At 34.9% G+C, this 14,617-nt stretch overlaps 3 protein-coding genes across 3 annotated transcripts; 1 reads left to right on the top strand and 2 right to left on the bottom strand.

Moving 5' to 3' along the window:
- Window positions 1-290: 290 nt before the first annotated feature.
- Window positions 291-2,095, bottom strand: LOC127150257 (uncharacterized). Its single transcript, XM_051087647.1, has 5 exons — window positions 1,774-2,095; window positions 1,620-1,685; window positions 1,152-1,541; window positions 969-1,064; window positions 291-877 (listed from the first exon to the last, which is right to left on the bottom strand). The coding sequence occupies exons 1-5, from the start codon at window positions 2,074-2,076 to the stop codon at window positions 320-322; spliced, it is 1,413 nt and encodes a 470-aa protein (XP_050943604.1). The 5' UTR covers window positions 2,077-2,095; the 3' UTR covers window positions 291-319.
- LOC127150258 (uncharacterized) lies at window positions 2,091-3,692 on the bottom strand. The gene is made up of 2 exons (XM_051087648.1): window positions 2,600-3,692; window positions 2,091-2,336 (listed from the first exon to the last, which is right to left on the bottom strand). The coding sequence occupies exons 1-2, from the start codon at window positions 3,311-3,313 to the stop codon at window positions 2,175-2,177; spliced, it is 876 nt and encodes a 291-aa protein (XP_050943605.1). The 5' UTR covers window positions 3,314-3,692; the 3' UTR covers window positions 2,091-2,174.
- A 2,027-nt stretch (window positions 3,693-5,719) lies between these two features.
- Window positions 5,720-14,221, top strand: LOC103501841 (probable leucine-rich repeat receptor-like serine/threonine-protein kinase At3g14840). The gene is made up of 21 exons (XM_051087644.1): window positions 5,720-5,788; window positions 5,871-5,942; window positions 6,020-6,111; window positions 6,709-6,780; window positions 6,880-6,951; window positions 7,030-7,101; window positions 7,180-7,251; window positions 7,335-7,406; window positions 7,663-7,734; window positions 9,040-9,102; window positions 9,541-9,603; window positions 9,682-9,714; window positions 9,825-9,865; window positions 10,181-10,560; window positions 10,750-10,945; window positions 11,064-11,222; window positions 12,258-12,376; window positions 12,470-12,680; window positions 12,778-13,015; window positions 13,161-13,311; window positions 13,709-14,221. The coding sequence occupies exons 3-21, from the start codon at window positions 6,032-6,034 to the stop codon at window positions 14,099-14,101; spliced, it is 2,559 nt and encodes an 852-aa protein (XP_050943601.1). The 5' UTR covers window positions 5,720-5,788; window positions 5,871-5,942; window positions 6,020-6,031; the 3' UTR covers window positions 14,102-14,221.
- The last annotated feature ends 396 nt before the right edge of the window (window positions 14,222-14,617 follow it).

Below are 14,617 nucleotides of genomic sequence, written 5' to 3'. Positions count from 1 at the left end.
TGGTAAAGTCTAAACGATCGTTCGGTAAGTGTAAACGATCTTCTTAATAAACGATGTCTAAACGATCTTCTTAATAAACGTCAAAATATTAAGCGATCGTTTAGTAAAGTCTAAACGATCGTTTGGTAAAGTCTAAACGATCGTTTGGTACAGTCTAAACGATCGTTTGGTAAAGTCTAAACGATATTCTTAAAATCATAAAAAAATTCAGCGATCGTTTAGCTACAAGTAGTTTTGCAACATAGAGAATAATCGATACTACTAATTGAAATGCAACATACACAATAATAGAACAGCCAATTGATACTTGTGATTTATGTTAATATTTCAATACATAGGAGTGTTGGTTGGTCCATACTTGAAATGCTAATTGTTTTCTAAAGTATGACATGTTTTCTTGACATAATGTATCTAAACCAACACCAGCAGCTATGTACTCAAAATACTTAATTGCGAATACGCCACAATCACAATTATTTCGTTGAAGTGGAATTGGGTCAACAATGACAACTGGCCAAGGTTCCTTGTATGTCGATGATCTACCTCTCCTATCAAAGAAGCCAGTACTATCTAACAACTTTGGCACCAACTGTCGAATGGGCAGTAATATGTTTGTCATCTCTTCGGCAGTTGTAAGTGACGGAAGCGAATCCCATACCTTCACTTGACAACTTACCAAATCCAAGCATAATAGAACCCAATGGTTGCCATGGACATTGAATGGAGAGTAAACGTAATCAACACTTGCCCAAGGATCTTGGAAGTCCACTTTTGACCCGACAACATAGTCAACCAACCTATACTCTTCGTCCCAGTCAAACGGGCGATTCTCTTTAATACATTCTTTGTATAGGGGCCACTTCGAAACTAAAATGCGCTGCAAAGAAAAACATACAAACGCAAATATCAGACCGAAAGACAAATATCAAACGCAAATACATACATAAAGTAACGAGACGATTACAAACCATAAAGATTGTGTCCGCAGTTGTGAAGTTCTGAGAAGAAGGTATCCCGGCTGCCTTAATCTTCAAGCGAATGAAAAGAAAAAGTGCATCCAAATGCTAATACAAACAAAAGTAAGCAGTAAATGTATAGAACCATAACAATGATAAAATTATAATTGCATAAATGATAAGATAATCCCATACCTCATCCGACAACCACCGGCGACACATAAACAAGTCTCTGAAAAAAGCCTTCGATTTTTTCCCATGAAAGGTTTCACGCAGCTCATCGTCTGTACGCTTGTCTGTAATCCACGCTCGAAGTCTATCTAAATGGACGTCAAGTATTTTGTGCATAGGATCATAAACAATTGCTTCAGACTCAGAGGTGCTGGTGGTTGATGTCAGAGACCGTTTAGGTAGAGTTGTGAATGGGGTTGATAGGTAAACACTTGCACGCTTCCTACGGGCGGGCCGAACGTGTGGTCGTTGAGTGAGAAATGGTTCTATCTCTATGACGTCCTCATCGTCAACGACATCTATTGGCTCCTCTAAACCAATATCAACCTTCTTCTCCAACACATCTTCGTCACCCTATGGAAGCTCATAATGCATTAGTGTATATAATGATAGAAATTAAACATCAATATTAGCATGAACATGGAACCAAACCTTCTTTTTAACTTCAATGTGTTCATCCTCCAAGCCTTCGGACACCTTGTGGTCCCCTTCGTCACCCTATGGAACCTCAAAATGAATTAGCGAGAACATGGTTACCAAATATGAAACAACTAACGTGAATACACTTAACAGTTTCATTCCTAACCTTTCTTTGAAGTCCAATGTGCTTCAATATGGTTGACATCAGGCCCTTCAATTCGTCAATATCGGATTTTATAGTATTAAGTTGGCCTTCAACAACCGCTACTCGATCTTGGAGATTTCGAATAGCCTTTTTCATCTTAATCTTGGACTTCTGTTTCTTACTCTTTTTCAACTCATCTTCATCGTTAACAACTTCTCGTACTCTTTTTGAACCACCATTCTTCGACTGAATAATGGTAGATGAGCGGAAGTTTTCAAAAAGTTCACCTGAAGCAATTTTCAATTGCTCCTCTTCAGGTGTCATCTCAATGACCGCCTTAATTATAAACTGCAAATAGAAAAAGGCAAATGTATTTAGGACAAAGAAATAAGCACAAAATCACGCGATCCTTAAGTAAGTTACTATTGCTTGCTACTTACCATTGGCGAGTCAAACACCTGGCTTATAGTTTGGGACTTTGGTGATTGTTGGCACACCCACCTCAGCATTCGTGGTATGGCATGATCGTTTACTTTATCTACACCACATCCAATGATGGTTGGTATAGACTCATATGCCCAAACCTATTCCACATTTGACAAACAAGTTTAGAAAGTGCCACAAGATATATATAGATATATAAACAAGTGGTTATACAATCGTTTGAAAACAACTATACGATCATTTAACATAACTAAACGATCGTTAAAAAGAACTAAACGATCGTTTAAATAACTAAACGATCGTTTAAAATAACTAAACGATCGTTTAAAATAACTAAACGATCGTTTCAAATAACTAAACGATCTTTTTAAAGTTTTGAAGTAAGAAGTAAGAAGTCAAATACCTGTAATGCATGCGGAAATCCATTGATAGTATATTTTTTTGTCTGTGTTGATTTCTTCTTTCCCTTGGCATATTGCTTGTCCAAGGCTCTTTTCAATGCACTTAGCGTGCGTACAAAAACAATCCGACCCCAATCATAATTATTAAATGAATTCCAATCATCAGCAATCTTCAAAAAACCAATGTCCACTTTGGTTCGCCTATCTTTTCCCAACAAAGATATCTCTATAAAGTAGACTAAAGCTAATTTGACGATATCATCGTCATCACCCTCGTATTCCAAAAATATATCTTCTAAGTCGCTAACGTAAACACAGTCCTTGTCTTTGAAAAACTTCTCCAACAGTCGACTGTTCCCACCCAACTGAATATAGTCCTCTTTAGGACCCCATAGTCCAGTTACGATGTTAAACTCTCTCCTACCGAAAGTACAAACAACGCCCCCTAGTAGGAAACTTATAGAATCCTTTCCTTCATCTTCCACCTCCCTTAACAGTAAGTAGTGGATGAGTGGCCCATTGAAGACAATATTTAGGTCCAAAAAGTGCCCAAACTTTGTTTTCCTAAATAAGGCTAATTGATCGGGTTTGAGTTTGGCCTTAATATTATGTGTTGTCTTTTCCAAATGAGACAAACAGCTTACTAGGGAATAAAAATGATGGGAAGGATTAATCTTGTAGAAGGGTCCGTCGGTCGATGTTGAAGTCGATGTCATGATTCAAGCCAAGAAAAAGCAAATATATTGAAAATGGGTTACAGATAAAACTCACTGAAATAAGAGAACACGCTCAAAGTTGATTCTTAGGTTCGAAAAGGAGAAGCGACGAAATGCACTGGAGGACCGACGACAGACGAACAGTCGGAGTATCTTCGAAGAGCAGAGCGGGAAATTTGAAAAGCCAAAGAAAGGAGATGTTTTTTTTTTTTTTACTTCAGGTGTTCTATGCGAAAGAGAAGGGAAAGCGAACGTGGGTAGGCGAAACAATCAATAGAGAGCGATAGAAATTTAATGAAGGGCATTTTTGTCTATTCACACCCAAATTGTCCTAAAAGTCTTTCTTTTGAAAACTTGTCCCAAAATTCATTTAAATCTCTTTTTTTAACCTATTTTTGGCAATTTCCCAAGGTTCTCTTTCCTTTTTTTTTTTCCATCTATGTTTTAGTTTGAAGTTTCGATCATTTTTCATAATTAATATCTGTCTGAATCAGTGTTCTAACACGTTATTATTTAGGGTATATCTTAACTAGTTATGACTTATGAAATTTTGATATAGACGTCTCTTGAGTGCTTTAATACTGAAAATGAAATAATATTGTTGAAGTTTGAACTGCAAACCTATAACATTGTAACTTATCATGGAATCAAATGCCCCATTCAATAACCATTTGTTTCTTTAAAGAAAAAAAAATCAAGTCTATATAGATACATTTTCTATCTCTAAATTTGCTTACTTTTTTTATCTTATTTTTACCAATGTTTTTAAAAATTGTTTTAAAAAACGAAATCAAATTTTAAAAACTAAAAAAATATAGCTTTTAACTCTTTTTTTTTTCAAATTTGGCTGAAAATTTAATTCTCTTTCCTATAAAAGATGGAATAAACTTGATTTTAAAAAACCGAATAGTTGTTAACTGATATTTAATTTTTTTTAGAGCAATTTATCTAGACTTTGTAGTATTTCAGTCTAACATTGGATTATTAGTATTATTTCTCTATTAGAATTTGGTAATACTATTCCTACGATTATTTTCGTCCCTTTCATCATCCTAATATTCAAATTTGTGATGAGGTATTAAAGAAAAGGATGTTTTTCGTGCACAAATCATTAAGTTACTCTCAAATTGACATATTTTGATGGCAAATTCAATAGTTGACCTATCATTTTTTAATACAAGTTTAGATATGGATATTTGCATTCAAACCAACGTGTGTTTGATTATAAATTAAGTCCTTCTTAAAGTTCGAAAAATTAACTTTTCTTGCAAGTTTAACCAAGTAGAAACCACACTTTTAATTTTGAACATATGCATTAAGTAGTAATAAAAGAGATTAGAAGACAAATCTTTTCATCCTTAGGAAGCTTTGACATCCTCTTTTTAAGCTCTATATATCTTTTGAATAGATCTTCGAGATAATATTCTCTCATTCATTCATGAAATTACATATTAGTTTTGGTTAAGATAGTTGTCGTGTTTTGTTTGCATCAAATAAACCTTATGAATGATATGACAATTATAATGGACAATAATTTTAGAAAAAATAATCAAGCATATTGTAATACTTTTTTAGAAAAATTACAAAGGATCAATACATCAATATTTAAAATATAGAATATATCTATAGGTCATTATTTATAATGTTAACATATATGCTAATTTTTTTTTAAATGGTTACAAGTGTTGTAATAAGGTTAAACTCTAAATTTATTCTATTAATTCCATTGATAGTGGAAAAAAAAAAGTAATCATCTGGATTTTGTGTTTTGTGTGTTGTGGTTTGGGTATAATTTTGTTTGAAGTTAATGTGGAAAAAGGTATGAGAATCCATGAAAGTAGTGACCATTTGGATTCTAGCTTTATAGGGATTGGTATGAAATTGTAAAACACAATGAACATTATGTTTCAGTGGAAGCTTTATTAGTTTACAAATACATGCAAATATGTTTCAGTGGAAGCTTTAAAGGAAATAGGAAAGAGTTTGGGAAAAAGAGACTGGAATTTCAGTGTTGATCCTTGTAATGGATCCCTTGGATGGATATCTCAACCCAACCAAATTCCTTACAATGTTGCTGGTTTTGAAAATAATCTCACTTGTGATTGCACCTTTCTTAATGCTACAGTCTGCCATGTCATCAGCATGTAACTTCTTCTTCTTCTTCCTCTCTCTTTCTCAATCTTCTGATCAAAATCAAGGTTCTTTGTCAAAATTTAGTGGAATTATATTTTGGGTCTTTGATTTTGGGGTGCAGAGTTCTCAAATCGCAGAGCCTTCAAGGCACTCTCCCACCTCATCTTGTGCGTTTGCCGTTTTTGCAGCAAATGTAGGTTCTTATCGCCGTTTTATACTCAAAATCAGCGACCCATTTGCTCCATTAGTTAATATCAGCTGTTTTTTGTTCAGTGATCTTACTCGGAACTATCTCAGCGGCCAAATTCCTCCAGAATGGGGCTCTACGAATCTCGTCAGCATGTAATCTCTTAGTTCCTTTTTCTCACATTTATGCATCTTCAGATGGACGATTTTTGAAAATTTATGGTTCTTGATTCTGCAGTTACCTTCTTGGAAATCGGTTGACGGGTTTGATTCCAGAGGAGATTGGGAATATCACTACTCTGGAGAATTTGTGAGTTCTGATTATTTATTTGTTGCTTTACTTTCCCATTCCAGTGTTTGGATGACTTTGCCAACATACATAAATAGTAATGGATTTGCATGCATAGGGTCCTGGGAATCAATCAGCTGTCGAGAAGCATTCCTCAGGCGCTAGGAAATTTGCCCCAGATACAGAGATTGTAAGGCCTTTATATTCTAATTATTGTTCGTATGGTTTTGTTTTCTTGCTTAATTTGCGGATTTGATCCTTGATCCTTGAATTTTGATGTTTGTGTTTATATGATTCCCTAAACTAATATTGAATCTTTAAAATCATACAGTAAATACTACTAACTAAACAATGGCATAAATTTTGCATGAGAAGCCTTGACTAATTAGGCATGATTATAGTAGAAAGATAGTAGAAGTGGACATGACAGATAATAGAGTGACAGGACTTATCTAGAATTGATACATTCTTTTAAAAGGATAATATGTTGTTGCATGTGCTACTTTTATGTCATATCTAATTAAAACGACCAATGTTATATATAATAGTCATTGTCGTCATTTAATTTACTTGTTAATGGAAGGATTGCATCAAATCACAATCCAAACTTCTAGATGTAATTGAAGCTTTTTAAAATTCAAGATCTAAATAAAAAACAATTTATAATTTATAATTTTCATTTTTCCTTTTCTCGTCGTTGTGGAGAGAGCCAGTAATCAATCATGATCTTTAGACTGACTACTTGAGTAGATTATGTGCATTTATTCATAAGCTTTTTTCTCCGTAGACATCTTACATCAAACAACTTTTCTGGAGAGTTGCCAATGTCACTGGGAAAGCTGACCACATTGAAGGAATTGTAAGTCTTGTAATTTTTTCACAAGCTCATTTGTTTTGTAAGCTGCTTGATGCTTCAAATTCTAAATGAACACTTGAGCCTTATCCTTCGTCAATGCAGTCGAGTTGGTGACAATAGCTTCTCTGGGCCAATACCAAATTTCATACGTAATTGGACAAATCTTACTAAATTGTGAGACATCATTTTACTCTTCCTGCTCTTGATTCATTTTGGACATTGTCTCTCAAAAAATTAGTTTTACTGCGACAGATTCATTCAGGCAAGTGGATTGAGTGGACCCATTCCTTCTGACATTGGACTATTGACAAAGTTATCTGACTTGTTAGTATTCTACTTTATTTTACCTCATGAACAACCCAACATGTTTTGTATCATTTATGTATGGACTTCTGCATGCAGGAGAATCAGTGACTTGAGTGGAGCATCATCACCCTTTCCATCCCTTGGTAATTCGAAAGAATTGACAATTCTGTAAGTTACACAGTTATTTTAAAACATTTGAGAAGGCCAAGTTCTTCCACCAGTCGATTAATTTTATTTTTGGTTGTCTATAGGGTATTGAGAAGTTGCAACATCTCTGGAAGGCTGCCCAACTATCTGGACAGGATGCCATCATTGAAAATCTTGTCAGTACTCAGTAATTAGTATACATTCGCTTCCATCCCTGACTATAATAGTAGTAGCTAGAAAATCTTGAGAAAATTAAGATAATTCTTTTATAAAATTAAGAAAATTAAGATAATTTTTTTATAAAATTAAGAAAATTAAGATAATTTTTTTATAAAATTAAGAAAATTAAGATAATAGCTCCAATTTCTTATGAATATTTGTAAAACCGCTTTCTTTATTCTTATTTTTTTGTGTTGAATTTTTTTCCTGCAGAGACCTCAGCTTTAACAGTCTAAGTGGACGAATTCCAACCAGATTTGATGCTCTTAAAGGGTTGGATAACATGTAAGAAATTTTGTCCAGAAATGAATTTTTATAAAGTGAGAGTATAGCTACTTTTACTCTTTTATGGATTATGGAAAGTAAACCGTTTCACAATAGCTAGAATGCATCAGCAAGCAACCGTACTTTATGATTGATGTAATTAACATACTAACACATAAACTTAGATATTATTATAAAATTATGTAAAAACTGCCAAAGTCAAGCTCACTGATGACAACTGAATCAACTGATATTTCACGAATAGAAAAAGGGTTATTTTCAAATATAGCAAAATGAACCAAGATATTTACAAAATGTTGCAAAATACCACAGTCTATTTATGATGGACCGCGAAAAACCAAGATAGACTACTATCTGTGTCTAAATGAATGGTCTGAAGTAGTCTATCGTGGCCTATCACTGATAAATTTTGATATTTTGCTATATTTATAGATATTTTCAGAAGTTTTATCATTTTAAATAATTTCCCACAGAAAATGGCATGAAATGTTTTGTGAAAATTTAGTACTGGGATCTCAAGAAATATAGTGCCTCTTCAAACAGTGGCCTTCCACTCACTTTAAAACAAAATCTTCAATGAATGGATTTGTTTGCACGTATACAATATGGAACTAGCAATAAATAGCATTGTATGGTGTCAAGTTCCAGCTTATGAGCTTCAAGATGTTAAAAGGCTCTATGAAAGTTGTGGCAGTATAATAGTTAAGAAATATGTTCATCGTGTATCCTGTTGGATATTTCTTTCTTTACGTAAAGAGTCTATATTTGTCTAAATGAATGGTCTGAAGGACATTTTATATTGGGTGAACTTCATTAATTCACTGTGGTGATGTTAGAAAGAAGCTAGTATTCAAGTGATTAAAGCTCATGGTGTGGAGTTTTATTGAATATGATTCGAGAGAAGAGAACATAGATAAAATCTAACAATGATTTCGATATATGAGGTAATATAATTATTTGGTGTCACTAACATAACAATGATTTCAAGGACTAAAGATTTTGAAACTTCGGGATAAAACCTTTCTCAAACAACATGGACTAGAAATAGGGTACCTTTTCCCTTTTCTATACCAGTGAATCATGTACATTGCTGTTTGGACATAATTTGGTCATGTGTAGCAATATAATTGTTTCTCATTTTGGTTTAAGAACTTTCCTTCTTTTTGTTTAATGTAAGAGACAGTTGACAATATCAACCAGTTATTCAAATGTGATCAGAATTTGTTAGTTTGGGGTAGAATCTCATGATTGACTATAATGCACGTAGTTTATATTTGTAATTATGTTTTCATGTTCACCTTTTAGACTTTTAACTGGAAACATGCTAAATGGATCGGTGCCTGATTGGATGTTGAAAGGGAATGGCATGTAAGTATCTTTTCTATTCCTAGTAAATGATTGGCAACTTCTTTTTTGATGGATTGTACATTTATTTCTTCCTTCCAATGTTTTATGGCATCCTTTTTGAGGTTCACTCACTACTGGATCATGCCTTCTTGTAGCTGTAGTTTATACCATATGTGACTACCATTCTACGTTGATGAAATTAATACGAAGTATTCTATAGTTTGTATTCATGGTAAACGAAAACAAACATGATACTGCTTATAACAACTACCTGCTCTAGTGAGTATCTGTGACTTAATCTAGTTGTATTTTTCTTGTGAACACGTCGAACCATGATAGGAACTGGTTTCCTGGTTGTAAGCGCTGTTTGATTGTATTCTAAAAAATTCTTTCCAGAAACTACTTCAAATTTGTTCAATTTTTCCCTTTAAGGTGTCACACCTTTTTCTTTTTTTACAGTGATCTTTCCTATAATAATTTTACAGTCAGTGTTGCTGGGGAAAGTTGCCGGTCCCAAAAAGTGTAAGATTGCACTTAACTATACATATCCAATATTGAAAAACACTATCTAATTTCTCTGTCACCGCCTCTCCCTGCCAGGAACCTCTTTGCAAGCTCGTCACAAGAGGATTAGTGAGTTTTAACCTTTTGGTGTATGCATTGAATTAGTTTGTTTTTACCTGTATTAATCAGAATTTCCCATAAAGTGATGCTAACTAGTGAGCTTTCTGTTTCTTTATCAGTGGAGTTCTTTCATGTTTAGCTGGCACTTCCTGTTCAAAATGTGAGTTGAAAGCATAATCTCCATGTATATTAGCTTCTTCTTATGACAGAGCGAATTCTTTTGAGCTCTTTCTAAGTGATATATTCTCAAAAAAAAAAAAAAAAAAAAAAATCTAACCAATCTCTTCTTAAAGCTGTTAATTGGCATATACTTCAACAAACTAAACAAGGGAACTAAAAGGAGAATGCTGAAAAAAATTTGAAAGGAGACTGGCTAAGATTTTATTTATTTATTTTTATTTTTTATGAGAGGTTGGCTTAGATTTATTCTCTTGCTCTACCTTTTGTAGCCAGTAACATCTTTGTTTTCTCACAGCTTGGTACTCTCTTCATATAAATTGTGGTGGGAAGGAAGAAACCATAAATGGAACTACAGTTTTTAAAGGAGACCGAAATGCGGGCAGCTCTATGTTTTTTGTCACTGGAACAAATTGGGCAATCAGCAACACTGGTATTTTTTTGGATGATGATGGTGCCTCTCGAGATGAATACACCGCAACAAATTCTTCTACTCTTTCTATGATAAATCCTGAACTGTATACTACTGCTCGTGTTTCTCCATTATCTGTTACTTACTTTGGGTTCTGTATGGGAAATGGAAACTACACTGTAAGCCTCCATTTTGCAGAGATAATGTTTACTGATGACAAGACATTCAGTAGTCTCGGCAGACGCATATTTGATGTTTATCTTCAGGTAGGAAAAAGATCTCCCTACTTTCTAGTTTCACCCATCAAAAAAGTTTGACTGTTATCAAATTCTGAAAATAATTTAAATACTTTCATCATTAAAACCCCACCTTTGCAGATTGGCTCAGGTAAATAGAAAGTCTTTCATGATTACTTGCATCTATCATGATAACTTACTAAAAACCCTAAACTGCAGAAAAAGCTGGTGCTAGAGAATTTCAATATTGTGGATGCAGCAGGTGGCGTAGGTAAAGCAGTCATAAAAAAATTCCCAGTTACTGTGGTGAATGGAACTGTGGAGATCCGCTTCTATTGGGCAGGGAAGGGGACGAATGCCATCCCTGTGAGTGGAGTCTATGGTCCTCTTATATCCGCCATTTCAGTAGATCCTGGTAGGCTGATCGTCGCCTTTTTTTTCGTTGTGATTTAAAATCCAACTCTTCCTTTTCACTATACTTTATTTGACTGAGCACTCTCGTCCATGTTGTCTACCATCCTCAATTTATGTAGACTTTGAACCTCCATTTGATGGTGGAGGAACTGGGAAATCTGGTATACCTGTAGGTGCAGTGATCGGCATCGCAGCTGCTGCGGCTTTTGTTGTATTATTGGCCGTTGGAATCCTGTGGTGGAGCATATGCCTACGACGTGAAAGGACACTTGAACAAGGTAATCCTAAGACACTGCCTCTTTTTCTCCCCTCGTAGTATTGTTAGGCCTCTTGTTCTCTTACTCTTAAAATTACTATGCTTCTTGTCCTTTGCACTTGGCTACATTTCTAAGTTCGCGAATTGTTAATGATATCAAAACAAAATTTGACCTTAAGTAACCTCCATAACTTGAATTTATGGTACAAGCGAGACTACTAAGTGTAGTGTAGAATGTTTCTGATGAATGATGACATTTGGAAATGTTTGAATTTTGACCATGGTAGACCTAATATTTCGTTGGTACTTATTTTTGTACGGACTAAATGGGTTTTGTGTAAAGTTGGAGGACTAAAATAGAATATCTAGAAGTTTAGGTATTAAAATGGAAAAAAACATGAAAATTCAAACCCAATCAGGTGCAGAAACGTATGCCTTGTTTATCACTCTCCCCATCTTGTATTATGTTTGTTGCACGCTTTGAAGATTCGAGTCTCCTTTTCCTCCATTGTTCCTTTGCTTCTCGTTAGTAGGCCATTATTTTGATTCTTTTATGTGGTCTTTGGCTTTTCCTGGTTCTCCGTATATGTTCTTTGTTTGTTTTCTATAGCCATCCTTCCCATGGGGACAAGAAAACTATTTGGCTTGCTCAGTCTTAATAGAGTGTTTTACCGTCCTTTTTTTTTTTTTTCTTTTTTTTTTTGGTCCCTCTGGCTGCAAAGGAAGAGAAGAAGCTTAAAAAATTCTTCTTCCTCTTTTTGATACTTTTATGAAACTACTACCTTTCATGCTATCAACCTTTTTCTGATTAGTCTTTAGTACCTAATTTCCAAATGGAGAACTTTCAAGTAATCTACCTAATAAGGTGTTTTTGGGGTTTTTACTTCTTTCTTCCATTCATCATTGACATTTGTTTTCATTCTAAATATTTTTAAATTAAAATAATTAATAATAATAAAACAAACATGAAAGTTCAACCTCTAACGTATGATTTGAACATGCTTATTAACCATCTTATAGACGCCTCAGCTTAATTTACTTGGTGTGGGGTGTGCAGAGTTACGAGGTTTGGACTTGCACACTTGCTCTTTTACATTAAGGCAAATAAAAGTTGCCACAAACAACTTTGATGCCGCCAATAAGATTGGAGAAGGTGGTTTCGGTCCTGTCTATAAGGTAGACACCATCGTAATCGGTAATTGGTAATCGCAGCCTCTTCTTTTGCAAATATAGTTGCTATGGTATGTGATTCTTTAATTGGAAATGTAGGGTGTTCTTGCGGATGGCACAACAATTGCAGTAAAGCAACTGTCTTCTAAATCAAAGCAAGGAAACCGTGAATTCGTGAATGAGATTGGCATGATATCTGCTTTGCAACACCCACATCTAGTCAAGCTTTATGGATGTTGTATTGAAGGGAATCAGCTTCTGTTAGTATATGAATACATGGAAAACAATAGCCTTGCCCATGCCTTGTTTGGTAAATATCTGTGCCGTATAGTTGACTATTTTTTATTTTTATAAAAGGAATGCATCAATATACTTATAATGACTTTGTTAATGGGAAATATTTGAAGGTCAAGAAGAAAGTGAATTAGAATTGGATTGGTCAACAAGACAAAAGATCTGTGTTGGTATAGCAAGAGGTATGGCTTATCTTCATGAAGAGTCAAGACTAAAGATTGTCCACCGAGACATCAAAGCTACTAATATTCTGTTAGACAAAGATCTAAACCCCAAGATATCTGACTTCGGCTTGGCCAAACTTGATGAAGAAGAAAATACTCATATAAGTACTCGAATTGCTGGAACTTTGTAAGTATCAACACTTGAGTTTTTTGTTTTATATTCATTGATTTAGTTTTCCTTTCATTTTCTTTCACTTTTGTGACTATGGACACTGACAATCAAGTCAAAATTTGAAAATGAAGAATATTTACTAAAGTTGGTGGTTTTATAGTGGATACATGGCGCCAGAATATGCTATGCAAGGACACTTAACTGATAAAGCAGATGTTTATAGTTTTGGAGTTGTAGCTTTAGAAATTGTTAGCGGAAGGAGCAACACCACTTTATGGGCAGCTAACGATTGCTCTTATCTTCTAGACTCGGTAATTTAATTTCGGGTAACTTTTTATTATTACTATTTTTAGTCCAGCAGTATATGAATGTGAGAATTTGAATTTATTACATCTTTATTGAGGATATTAAACTATGTTGCTACAGCAGCATGTTATTTAGTTTCTTTTTGTCATGTTAGTTAGCAAGAATAAATTGAGTCTCCATTTGTAGAGCTGTCTTGTCCAACACAGCTTTAATTTTACAAAGAAGTTTAACTCACCTCGATCCTTGTTTTCTTTGTTGATTTTAGGAGTCTATACCTTTGATCTTGTTTTCACAATTAGAACAACTTATATTTGTGGTGAAAATGATTTTGCTCCGATATGTGACCTGATGAATCTGAAACCTCCACATACAACTTAGTTGTCTGTCATTTTCTGTTTCTAGGCACTGAAGTTTAAAGAAAAGAACAGTTTATTGGAGCTAGTTGATCCAAGGTTAGGCTCCAACTTCAATGAAGGAGAGGCACTGAGAATGATCAAAATTGCTCTCCACTGCACTAATGTCTCTCCTGCAGCAAGGCCTAACATGTCATCAGTAGTGAGCATGTTGGAAGGCAGGCAGGAAATTGAGGACGTAGTGTCAAATCCAAGCGTCACTAAAGAAGCAAGAAATGCAGCATGGACTCGATTGTTGCAAGACGACGAGCAATCTAATAATGCAAACCAGAAGCATGGTCTGTTTGCTAATGTTTCGACAACAGGTTCTTCAACCTCTGGAAGCGATCTCTATCCGATCAGCGTATCTCAGTACTTGAACAACAGAGATACTATAATATGAATTGCATGCTCTCGCAAGTGATTTGTTTCAATTGCACAGGGAAAAGTGCCGCTTTTCTTCTCTGACAAATTGCAATTACCTTCCTAGATGTTTTTTTTAGAAAAACATAGATTTGGCTTATTTGATGGCTTGCACTGTAAAGTTGGTTTGGGAAATTGCCAAAAATAGGTTAAAAAAAGAGATTTAAATGAATTTTGGGACAAGTTTTCAAAAGAAAGACTTTTAGGACAATTTGGGTGTGAATGGACAAAAATGCCCTTCCTTTCCTTTCCCTCTTCCACGTTTGCTTTCCCTTCTCTCCACGATCGATTCCTTCTCTTTCGCGTATAGTTCCCTTTCCCTTCTCTTTTCTTTCGTGTAGAACACCTGAACCTACTCCGGCCATCGTCTCTTGCCCATCGTCACTTGCCCATCGTCGCTTGCCCATCGTCGTTTTCCCTTCGTCGCTTGCCTTTCGTCGGTCGTTGTCCAGTGCATTTCGTCGCTCCTATTCGGACCATTCAATCAACTTCGAGC

This window comes from Cucumis melo, chromosome 7 (genome assembly GCF_025177605.1).
Source record: "Cucumis melo cultivar AY chromosome 7, USDA_Cmelo_AY_1.0, whole genome shotgun sequence".
NCBI classification, from domain to species: domain Eukaryota; kingdom Viridiplantae; phylum Streptophyta; class Magnoliopsida; order Cucurbitales; family Cucurbitaceae; genus Cucumis; species Cucumis melo.
The sequence above is the reverse complement of the archived record's forward strand: the minus strand, read 5'-3'. Positions and strand labels throughout refer to the sequence as shown.

Excerpts from the sequence above, each read along its gene's own strand:
- LOC127150257 (XM_051087647.1), bottom strand. The coding sequence starts at position 2,076 with ATGACACCTGAAGAGGAGCAATTGAAAATTGCTTCAGGTGAACTTTTT. Across the intron at positions 1,542-1,619 it reads ACATTGAAGTTAAAAAGAAG|GGTGACGAAGATGTGTTGGA; the intron begins GTTTGGTTCCAT and ends GAGCTTCCATAG. Across the intron at positions 1,065-1,151 it reads GCCGGTGGTTGTCGGATGAG|CATTTGGATGCACTTTTTCT; the intron begins GTATGGGATTAT and ends TGTTTGTATTAG.
- LOC127150258 (XM_051087648.1), bottom strand. The coding sequence starts at position 3,313 with ATGACATCGACTTCAACATCGACCGACGGACCCTTCTACAAGATTAAT. Across the intron at positions 2,337-2,599 it reads GATTTCCGCATGCATTACAG|GTTTGGGCATATGAGTCTAT; the intron begins GTATTTGACTTC and ends AATGTGGAATAG.
- LOC103501841 (XM_051087644.1), top strand. The coding sequence starts at position 6,032 with ATGCATAGGGTCCTGGGAATCAATCAGCTGTCGAGAAGCATTCCTCAG. Across the intron at positions 7,252-7,334 it reads TCGAAAGAATTGACAATTCT|GGTATTGAGAAGTTGCAACA; the intron begins GTAAGTTACACA and ends GGTTGTCTATAG. Across the intron at positions 12,681-12,777 it reads CCTTGCCCATGCCTTGTTTG|GTCAAGAAGAAAGTGAATTA; the intron begins GTAAATATCTGT and ends AAATATTTGAAG.